Raw genomic sequence first — 12548 nt, 5'->3', positions numbered from 1 at the left:
CACAATTAAAATAAAATGGAAGTACTCTGTAAAAAGTTCTTAGTACTTGTTTTGGTAAACAAATGCTATTGTTTTGATGATTTGTACATATTTTAATAATATTAAACAGTATTAGTTGCACAATCAAGTTGCTACAACTTCAATCAAGTTGCTACAACTTCAATCAAGTTGCTGCAACTTGATTTAAGATGTAGCAACTTTTTTTCTATGCTAGACGCACAGTATAATCTAGACATATGATTGCTCTAAACACATTTCTTGTCAAAATCGAGTGTAAAGAATAGGCCTATTGTCTTTTTAAATTGTAGAATACTAGTAGGTTCAAAATCAACAGCTAGTTGATTAATGATCATGTTGATACAAGTATTTTTATGATCATGATGATTTTAGGCATTAATTTTCCAGGAGCAAAGATGTTTTTTTAAGGTCCAAAAACTAAATCTAAAAGATTAACAGGTCGCTGATCCTTATGCTTGTTTGTTGGATCAACACTTGTCAGGGGCTCTCTTTAAATCCATCTTTTGCACATACATGTATCAAAGCGGAGACACCTCATAACATCAACAGCCCTCATGTATTTAGGCCCTGACCGAATCCAAAGCCTATTAAAACTTCTAAACTCTGCAGAGCAAGCTTTATGCATTTTCACAGTTTGATAAGCGATTTGCTTAAAATTAGCTCCAAAATGGACTTCGAAAAAAGGTATTCAATTTTCACAAACCTATGTTCTGTTAGAAGCATTGTGAATCCATAAGTTTGTACATGGAAAAATTGATTTTTCTGCTTATCAGATTATGCATTGCATTCTACTTCTTCTCCATCACTTTCTGCAAGCTTGAATTTATGAAATCTACAGCTTTGGACCATACATGTACTTTGTTTCCCGCTTTTTGGCATATACATGTACATGTAGCTTTTCAACTCTATCTGCATTCCAATAATGTTTAACAATTTTCCTGACAACAATATACATGTAGCCCCAATAATGGCCAAACAAAGATATCACAAAACATTTTTAAGAGTTGTAGGTTTATTCCATTTGAGTTCTGAATAATTCTCAGAGCCATTTTTCACTGCAATTAGAAGCTAAAATTAAACTCATAATCTGCTCAGCAAAGTTTCTAATTTGCATACATCTTTCCACAAGTATTTCACTCGTCCATCCGTGATGAAATTAATGTCCGTCCATGATGAAATTAATGTCCGTCCATGATCATTTTTGATTGATTTATTATATGCATAAAATTTATGGATTTTAGCTATGTTCAAATAAAATGATGTACAGTGTCCAGTAAAATACTTCTACACACTTTTATTTCTGTTTCTATTCTGATAAAGAATAAAAAGCTGAATCCATAGACATTATCCTAATAAAAATGATCACGGACGGACATTAATTTCATCACGGACGGACGGAAATGTTTAACACCTACAAGGAAAGTTTACTTCCCGTATTTTTTCCAACTTATTTATGTTTGATGATAGATTAATGTTCAGAGTGCAAGACCATTAAAAAAAAATGGAGTAACTTTGAAAACAATGAAACTAGAGTGAAATGAATTTGAGTGAATTAACTTTGTCCGTCCGTGATGAAATTAATGTCCGTCCGTGATCATTTTTGATTGAGTTTATGATATGGATAAAATGTATGGATTTCAGCTATGTTCAAATAAAATGATGTACAGTGTTTAGAGAGATACCTCTAAACCTTTTTATTTTTTATTTCTACTCTGATAAAGAATAAAAAAACCTTTTCATCTTTTTTTCCATCACGGACGGAAATTTAAAATGGAAATGTTAACACCTACCAAAAAAAATTACTTCCCAATATTTTTTTTCTACTATATAATGTCTGATAATAGAGAAATCTTCAAAGTGCAGGAACATCCAAACCAAATTTGAGTAACTTTAAAAACAATAAAACTAGAGTGAATTTAATTTGAGTAGAAATGTCCGTCCGTGATGAGAGGTAGCAGCACCCCCATGGATAAAATGGACTATTCCGGTACTTTCGGAATCATCAATCTTCATGAAACTTAGTTTTTTGAAACCTGAGATATCAAAGATTATTTTAAAAGCAAATTTGATAAAAGTACCTTAAAAAAATTTTTTCACCTCAATGCGAACCCTTAACCGATCATGCTCTTATGTACATGTACTTTTATGGCAGATTGTATAAAGAGTATTATTAAACAAAACTCCCCCCCCCCCCCCCCTCCTCCCCATAGTGTACATGTGTATGTTGTAATCATGGAGCTTGCTCCATGTTGTAATCTTTCTTTTATCAAGGTGGTTCACATACAATACTACACAGTGTAATTCATTCTATTGTGATGAGTAGCCCCACCATCACCTTTGTTTGCTATTATTGTGTCTGGTTGTTGACACAATACATGAAGAAGAGGATGAATGTATGTGACTGGTACAGGATACTATCTTGTCTGATTGTATCTAACACAGCCAGTGTCTTGAAGTTTCTTGTTATGGTAATTATTCTTATTCAAAGATAAATGTCAGTTGTGGTAATAATCTCAAAATGAGTTTGAGCAGAACGCAATGAAATTACCACCAAAGCGTCTGAATGTACATGTATAATAAAAAATAAATTTAAAAAATATGTGCCAAGTAATACTGTATTTATACAATGCATACCGGTAACTGCTGAGAAATGAGCAAAATACATGTACAGTGTAAGCACAGAATTTCATCATGATGTCAGGTATTATAAACAATATCAATACACTGGTCCTACATACATGTACATGTATGCTCTCCTGTGTTTTAGTGATCATTATCTTTTTTGAGCTAAGATTTTATGACTTTACAAAGATAAGTTTACATTAATGTACTACATGTAGATCCAGATGTACAGTGTACATGTATGATATTTTGAAAATGATGTCCTTATCAAGATTTAAAACACTTTCTCACGAAATACATTGTATTGTTTGCTGCAACTTCGATCTTAAATTGCCTTTTCAAACAAAAAATGTCACAAGGATGAGTACTTATACAATGAGTCAACAAAATGTACTGTTCCTTTCACTATGCAACATACATATACATGTACATGAATGTACCAAACAAAGGAAAAAATGCCTTCATATTCATGTACACACATGAACTGTAATATGTGTGACAATGAGTTTGAGGTCTTTGGATTAAGACTATCAACTTGCCAAGATCAAATTCTGAATCATCACTCATCATCACAAGTGGTTTGACTGCAGTAGACCATGGCGACAAGTCTCTTTTAACCCAATATTGCATTGTAGCATCATTCACATTGTGCACGTACAGTTCATGTACTGATTTGAATTAGCATACACATGTAGGAAATACATGTACATGTACATGGACAGGAGGGCGACGTGCGATTGCATCCTCATGACAGCCGAAATCAGCCCTACTATTCCCTCAAAATGCATGCTTGGGACAGCCATTCTAACATAGAGTAGCCCCAAGATCTGTTCAAAAAATATTCAAGATTATTTAAGAAAAATCAATATTCTACATGTAACTGTGGCAGAAGGATGTCACAAGACCCCCTAACCAAGTGCCAATGCCCCCCCCCCCGGCCTAATGTACATTGTGATATATCCTCTTTCAGAGCTATTCTTAATATTTTCTTTACATACATGTACATGTAGATCTAATAAACACCCCAGCATACGTGTTTTTCATAAGCTTCTCCTATGCCATAGGATGGTCTTGCACCGATTCACCCTAAAATCAACCTCATGTGTAATGCTTATCTTTTTCTGAGCTGCCCTGAATTCTTTTTTTCAAATTCTGAGATATTACAAGGCTGTAGTGTAAACACCCCTAACGAGTTGAGAATACGGTTTGCAATTACTTCTATGCTCAAGAGTGTGAACAGGGTCCTCGTGTACCCCTTGAAGAGCAGACACAGTGCACTTCCCTTCCTTGCACTTTGTACATGTTTTCCTACCTCGGACAGACTCCGAGCTGCTTCTATAAATAAATAGTTCCTGAATAGGAGACTCACATGGCTACATGTACAGACTGTAAATATCAGGCAATAGGAACGGCGCTGTACAGTCCCCTACTACATGTACCTTGTTCAACATACATAATGTACATATCACAGGCCTTCACGTTTATAATTTCGTGGAGCTCAATAAATCGCTCTCTTTATTTTTTTGAGGAGCTCAATTGGGCTTCTCAGAATCGCTCTCCGTGAGGAGCTCAAATCAATTCATTACAATACATACATATGATAAATTATAGATTTTTCTTAACATTGTGCAATAGCTGTGTTAGAATTAATCTGTGGTGAAACTTGGCCTGGGTCACATCAATATGTTTACAAGATGTCGTACGCACTCCTGCTAAAAAAAAAAAAAAAAAAAAAAATTGCTAAAACTTCACATTTAACATCTTTAAATCCATGAAATGGCCTTCTTTTTTCATAATTCCTTGAAATTACTTTTAGTTGAAAACTATCAGAAAAATGAAGAATATTCACCACTTTCCCGACTCTGATTTGAACTTACCTCGGTAAATATTGTAGTCCCCCATGGTGTTGCCATGAAAATCTACATATGGGACTACATGGGACTGCAATATTTACCGAGATTGAATTAAAATCAGAGTCGGGGAAAGAGATGAATATTCTTCATTCTTCTGATAGATTTTAACTAAATCAAAGTAAGTTCAAGGAATTATGGAAAAAAGAAGGCTATTTCATGGATTTAAAGATGTGAAATGTGAAATTTTAGCATTTTTTTTTTAGTTTTTTTTTTTTTTTGAGGAGAGCGATTTTTTGCTCTCCTTATTTTTTAAGGAGCGCGGTAGGAGCGCCGGCGCGATCGCGCTCCTCAAATATGAAGGTCTAATATGTGATCATGTACATGTAGTGTAATATAGGCCTATTAAATGTTAAAGGGATGCTCCAAGATGAAAATAACATGTTTGTTTAATAAATAGAGTAAAATTCACAGAGCAAAATGCTGAAAATTTCATCAAAATCGGATAACAAAGTTATTGAATTCTAAAGTTTAGCAATATTTTGCAAAAACATATGCACATCATCATGAATATTCATCAGGTGGGCTGATGATGTCACATGAAATCATATATATATGTACATGTAGTTGCTTCATTTTTTCATGTAAATGATATGTCTCCATTATGATGAAATAAGTTGCTGCAATAAATAACTAATGCACTTTATCAGTTGTCAATCCAATTGTTTTAGTTCTTGGTACATGTAGAAAATATTTGAATAAACCTAATTTCATAAAAATAAAATACATGTACAAAAGAACAAGTGGGGATATGACATCATCAGCCCATCTAATGATTATTCATGAAGACATGCCTAGAACTACATGTATTTCACCGGAATAATGCAAATCTTAAAAATTCAATAACCTCAATATCTGTAAATCCGATTTTGATCAAATTTTCAGCATTTTGCTCCTGTGAATTTTACTCTATTGAAATACATATTCATCTTTAGCCTGGAGTATTCCTTTAACAAAAATGCCTGGTTGCTGAAAGGGTTACATAGTATGCCAAAAATATTGGGGAAAATAAGTACTGTACGATGTCTTCACCCTGAATTTCTTAGAATCTTAACAGAGCTCTACTTATTATTGTACACAAACAGCACAGTCACAAGTTTTTTGTACATGCCGTCCTCCATTGTACATGTAGGTATGAACAAAATACACAAACATATACAGTTGTCTAGAGCTAAATAATAATAATCCGTTTGTATAGCGCTTAGTACAATGCATCGATACAAGGTAATCATTACAAGTCTTCTGTGTGCATTTCAAGCCTTTTAATATGCTTTAACTTTTACTGAGCTACATGTATTCATTCATCTATTAGTCCTACAATCTGCACATTTATATTATTTTTTTTTATATTGCAACATTGTCGTTAGCTTTGGATTTTATAGCCTTTTTCACAAATAAATAACAACTTTGACATTCTTCGCTGTTCACTTCATAAAAAAAAATATTAAAAATTCCTACCGATTGTTGGCAACTTCCTTGGTTCCATTCTGAGCCGCACTCGTACGGGCAATTGAGTCTCTCACAGCTGTCTCCATGGTAACCAGAATAACACACACAGGAATAGTCAACACAGGTCCCATGGCCTGAACATCCATGGGGGCAGTCTTCGATGGTATACGTCGCATCGAATCCCAGTAGATTATAGTTACGATCACTGTACATATATATCAGCATCTGCAACAAGAGAAAATGTGAGTGAAGTAAAATAAAACACATCATGACCCATATTCTGAAGTCAGGTTTAATTTAAACTCTGATTTTAAGTTGTGGTTTAACTATGGAAAGCCAATTGTTACATAAATCTCTAACAGTAGAGGTTCAATGTATCAGCTCATTTGACTCCCAAAACATTAAATGCCTGGGAAGGATATTGTATGACAGTTGCCCTCACCATTAAAGAATTAGTAAAGAGCACAGTAAACATGAGAGCATTCACCATAAACAACATTTTGAAACATTTGGCTTCCCATAATTTTAGGCGAGGTAGACCATGGCCTGACTTCAGAATACCGGCCCATGTGTCAATCATGGGTGGGGATACATGTATACAGGGGGCAAGAGATGATCACCCCCCCCCCCCCACCCACAAAAAAAATCAGGTAGTCAATAAAGAGGGGAAGAAGAAAAGGGAAGTGAGAACAAAAGAAATGAAGGAGTCCATATATTGGCAATGTCATTTTTTCCACTTTATTTCCATTTTAAAAAAAAAATGAAGTTCATCTTACCTTCAAGTCAATGTACCATGGTGCAGATCATGGTGTCAATAAAATAATATCTTTAAAACTTCAATAGATTGAAATGTTAAAAGATTTGTTTTACAAAACTGGTATAAATACCACAACAGCCCCATCGTACATAACAAGTACTTGATATTTTTTATAGTTTGTGAACCATTAATACAAGGAATGTGACAATGTGGTATCCAGGCAACGTCACAAAACGGCCAATGTAAACAAGGCTTTCCTCCTGTATCACTGATTACAAAATTACCAACACCTGTATAGAATATGTGCATAAATCTACATGTACATCAATTCAATTCTCGTTTAAGATCTGGGGCCCCGTTTCATAAGGGACTTGCAACTGTTGTAACTTTGCCATGATGGCAACTACATGTACCATGGTAACAGGGCTCATCAGCCAATCATAATCAAGGTTTCCATGGTAGTTGGCATAATGGCAAAGTTACAACAGTTGCAAGTTCTTTACGAAATGGGGTCCCAGATCTTAAAAGAGAATTGAATTGATGTACACTGTACATGTACATGCACATATTCTCTACTAACAGGTGTTGATAGTTTTGTAATCAGTGATAGGATTCAAGCCTTGTTTACATTGGCTTGAAGTCCCTTTTATGAAACGGTCCCAGATTCCACTGTAAAATAAAATTGGAAGGCATATTCAAATACATGTGACATGAACCCCAACCCTTGAATATAAATAGGAGAGGTACATGTTTTTTTTAATCCCAAGGTGTTGATTCACTATTGTTCGCTCTCAACCCAGGTGTATCATAACTACATGTATATGCAGTATACTGTATGTACATATGTATGGAGGATGCATATTAGAGCCCTTTTGGCCAACTCAATACGCAAGAGGCCCCTTGAAGTACCGTCCTTAAATACTACATGCCTGGGGAGCATTTCATTAATATTTTCATCCGACAATTTGTCAGATCTGACATCTTTTCATGATTTTGATTGGCTGAGAGGCACTGTTACTATAGTAACTATCGGATAAAATGGGACATGTCGGATAAAACGTCCGACAAGTCCTTTCATGAAACGCCCCCCTGATCATCACAGTGAGCAGAACTTACCTGGCCAGATTCAGCCATCAATGTGGACGGAATAGAGTCACCGCTGAGGGCAGCAATCATCGGACTTTGGTGAGAGTTACCGTCATAAACGCTGACAAAGTCATAGCCACATTCCGTGGCAAATTTGGAGAATGTCAACATGATCTTCATATCTGAGTTTGGTGCTAGAAAGAAACAAACAATTGTACAGTTTAAATAATTTATCATTTTTCGACTCAAAGGCCCGTACTCTATTTGGGTTTGATTTGAAACTCCGGTCTAAAGTTGTGGTTTAAACTAGTGCTGTAGCCGAACCGAAAGGAAGTTCACCGAACTTGGCACTTCCGAACAGGACAGAACCGACTTCAGACAAAGACCTGGTTCGTTGGTTTGGTATAAAAATTCAGGCATATTACATGTACTTCTACCAAGTATTATTGAATAAATGCTTTAATATAGCTGGGGCTCCATACATAATTTGGCTGTGCACAATAAAGTGGCATACAGTATGTACATATGGCCGTATGTACTGTACATGTAGTATGTATGCTGTATGTACATGTAGTATGTAGGTTGCATTGGAAAAAGGTGATCTTGTGACCGCACGATGGCAATTATCCACATTACTATAGAAATGTGTTCATGAAGTCAAAATCTGGTCCCCATGCTGCTATTATGCGGATAATTGCAGCATCGAAATAATGCGGATAACTCTGGTCCTGCTCCGATTTTACGACCAAATTATCCGAATATCCGCATAATTGGGTTTATGAAAGGGATATACATGTATGTAAGATATTTTTGTACACGTACAGTAGTACATTGTAGTTGTCTAAACCATTATGAAGAATTGGGAAAAGGCACAGTAAACAAACACACTAACACATAGAATTAGACAACAGAAAATAAAACAAACTTCTGACATGTTTGGCTGGTCTGTATTTTTTTTTTACTTTTAAAAGGAATCATGGTCTACATGTACAGTAGTCAGTATACAGGTACATGTCCATCTAGAGTTACATGTAGTTTCATTATCATATGAATTTGGTAGCTAACTATCAACTGACAACCTCATACTTGTCAGACATATATGAGGCTGTTCTCACTACGTTCCTAAATAGTGGAAACTAGTTTTAATATCTGGAAACTAGTTTAACGCGTAGTGAGAACGGTCAAAGCAGTCTTGGAAGCGATCTTCCAAACCAGTTTGGAAAACCACCTCGCGATGTAGTTTTCAAGATCGCTTTGCCTCGTTAAACTGGTTTTAGCGTGAGGACACAACCGTTCTTCGGGAAGCGATCTTCACACATTTTGAGCGTGCTACTCCACACGACAGGTGTAGAATGCCTATGCTGCGGTTTCGAATTTCGCGCGAAACGTGTCACCCCACTGAGAGCGTTTCCATAGCAACAAGAGCGCTTTACGTGAAGTGATTTTGAAAACCACTTTCGTGTGATCAAGTGAGAACGCTAGCAAAGCGATCTTCCAAAGTGGTTTCCTGAATCTGTTTCCAGTAAAGTAGTTTTAGGAACGTAGTGAGAACAGCCTCTATGGCTGCATCAGTTTTATTATTTATCACCATCATTGATTAGTTTCCATTCCACATCATATGATCATAACCGAAATACCCCACACAGTGCATCTCATACATGTACGCCTGACTGGTCAAGTTTGACATAATATTTTACAATAGAACAATCAGGCTGCAATAAAGTGAGTGGGTGTGCACTGGAAATTTTGGAAAACTATAGTCTACTTTGTACCTGCAGCTCAATTTTAGAGCAACCCTTCCAATTTAACAACAATCATGAACTGCAAGTTCTGTACATGTGCAGGCTAACAATAAACGTCCTGTATTTAATTATGTATAATTTGTTCTTTGCATGCATGGTGTACAATGTGTAAATGCCAGAATACACAGATGGCTAGGCCTGTTTGTGAGCAACATGAAAGTGACTTCCAGGGTAGGAATATGAATATGAATGCTAGTCTCAGACATGCAGACCCAGACTTAACAAAGTACAGTGTTCAGGTACAGTGTGCCTACAGTATACCCTTTTTGTACCATTTGAGACTGTGCTGCATGTACACATCATACTCGCTAGTGCTACATGTGTATGCAGGGGCCCCGGAAGCGGGTGGAGGGGGGGGGGGCTTCAGCCCCCCACTTTTTTCCAAAACTGTACAAGTACAAAAACGTAAAAATTACCATACATGTATGTTTGTGATTTTTTGCATGGTCAGCCCCCCCCCCCCCCACTTTGAAAACCATTCCGTGGCCCCTGCTATATACATGTATTTGTATGTATTTTTAGGGGGGTAAACATGATTTGATACAGGGACATGTATGCATGCACATGCACACGTTGTACAGTACAACCCCATACATTGTACTATTGATGACTTTAAAATGTCTGTTGGGCCATTTTTTTTTGCATTCTGCAATGGGGAAAAGTTTACAGAACTACATGTATAGGAAAAAATTACATGTAATGGTGATGGAGGGGAAAAAAGAAATTGCCCCTGTAATGGGAAAAATGCATTTCATTGCCTACATGTATATTTACAAGTAAAAACAAAAATTATGGACTTCTTGAAATTCAATTATTGGGGATTGTCTTGTGACTGTTACTTTGTTTCATTCCATTGAGGATGCAGGTTCTACATGTATGTCGTGACTGTTTTCATTTTGGATAGTTACTATGTACATGTAATGGTCTTCAGAGGATATAATGTACATTACATGTATGTACATGTACAAGTACACATACATGTACATTGTATGTACAGGTAGATAACATTAATTTTCATTTCATTTATTTTTACCAAAATCTATAAAACAGAATAACAGACTACATTTTAGCCTGCATTCATCACCAGTACCAATGTGCATTACAGCAGGCACATTGGTACTGGTGATGAATACCGAAAATAATACAAAAAGGTGAAAATCGCCGATTAAAAAACGCTAAAATGCCCCTCCGAAATATGCCTCGCATCGGTCTCTGAATTGACTGGAATTTGATGACGTCACTGTCTGTACGAGAGGCGTGACTGGCTCCCCCACGTGAAGCTCCACTCGTGTTCTCCTTATTTTCTTCTTTATTGTGATATATGATTCTCCATTTTTACGATTTTCAATATACATGTATTTCTACTTTAAAAGTTAATTACAAAATTGTTACGTATGGGACAACATGTTACGTATGGGACATTTACACACAATGTCAATGGGGAGATTTGTGTACAAAGTGAATGGAGAAAAGCAAATTTCCAGAGTGCTCTAAAAAGTGATTATTTACCTTTTCTTTAGTTTTTAAAGACTGATTTGTTATGAATACTGATTAATGAAAACAATTGAAGCGAAAAAATTGTGAAAATGGAAAAATATGAATAAAATAAAAAACAATAGAAATACATAAGAAATTAATGAAACCATGAAAAACAAGGGAAAAAATGTTGAAATGGCTAATTTCCTTTTCAGTCAAATCAAATACATGTATGTCTCAATAGAACATTTTAAAAGACAGAAACTCTTTTGTTATTTCCATATTTTAAATTATTTCAATTTTTTAATTATGGGGGAGATGGGGACAAAAAATGTCCAATACGTACATGTAACTGTCCCATATGTAACATGTCATTAATTTGTTTAATTAGAGTCTGTAGAGGGATTTGGCTTATGACATGAAACTTGCCTTGGATATATACTAGAGTATTGTGACTTCTATCACACTGAGTTACAAGTTGTCACATGAAATACTTTCAGAGAATTCTCAACTTGTAAAAATTGTTTTAAAAATTGTCTTTTTTCTGCGTCCCATACTGTACGTAACGGCCCATCTTTTCTCTCTAAAAGGTCAAGGTCGAGGTCATACATGTATGCCACCATTTTTCCCATGATTATTCTTCTCCTAGATGTCTACCATCATGAGGGTATTCAATCTAATCAAAGTCAATTATTATTTTTCAGGTCATTGAAGCCTCTGAAATGTCCCATACGTAACGCGCGCGAATTCTTGGACTTGCCCTACACTCTACTACATGTAGGCACTTGCCTCCATTTTTTACTATGGCCTTCATGTTGAACAGTGGCACTTACAAAATGACAATATACAGTATGATCATTTCATTCTTCACTACTGTGTATACAGCTTATCCAATTATTTCTTGATCATTTCTCATCCCGAAAACATTTACCAGATAATTACTATTAATCAATATTAATAATAAATCAATATAATGATTGTGGACATTACAAAAAGACAAGAAGACACATCAATTACACTGTATGTACATGTAGTTTTTTTAACTTTCAGTTTCAATGCATGGAACAAACTACAATGTGTATCACCTTATTGATAAAAAAATGTAACAGTCTTACCCATGCTTCACTTGAATTTTATAGTATAGTGAGTGATTGTATTACCGACCGGCCTTGTATTACCAAACGCGCGCATCACCTGCGTCAGAAAATCGCAGAAAATAATCAAATACGCTCTAACCTTCCAAAGGGAATTTGAATAGAAAAATGAAGAAAAATAGTCAAAAACACAATATGGTCAAAATAGCTCATCAGTGACTTAGTTGTTTTCCCAACTTTTCCCATAGGAAACACACGTTCGGTAATACGATACCTTTTTCAAGTGACCAAAATATTTCACTTTCGAAGAGAGGTCCGATTGGAAGCTTACATG

General features: G+C 35.6%; 1 protein-coding gene across 1 annotated transcript in view; it reads right to left on the bottom strand.

The window, feature by feature from the left end:
• The window catches only part of LOC121420279 (multiple epidermal growth factor-like domains protein 8), an 85595-nt gene that overhangs the window by 71122 nt on the left and 1925 nt on the right, over positions 1-12548 (bottom strand). The window contains exons 2-3 of the mRNA XM_041614854.1: positions 7873-8036; positions 6009-6224 (exon numbers count right to left, since the gene is read on the bottom strand). Coding sequence (XP_041470788.1) covers positions 6009-6224; positions 7873-8036 — 380 coding nt within the window. The remainder of the gene's footprint in view (positions 1-6008; positions 6225-7872; positions 8037-12548) is intronic.

This window comes from Lytechinus variegatus, chromosome 8, assembly GCF_018143015.1.
Source record: "Lytechinus variegatus isolate NC3 chromosome 8, Lvar_3.0, whole genome shotgun sequence".
NCBI lineage: Eukaryota > Metazoa > Echinodermata > Echinoidea > Temnopleuroida > Toxopneustidae > Lytechinus > Lytechinus variegatus.
This window is presented reverse-complemented; position numbering and strand designations above follow the sequence as displayed.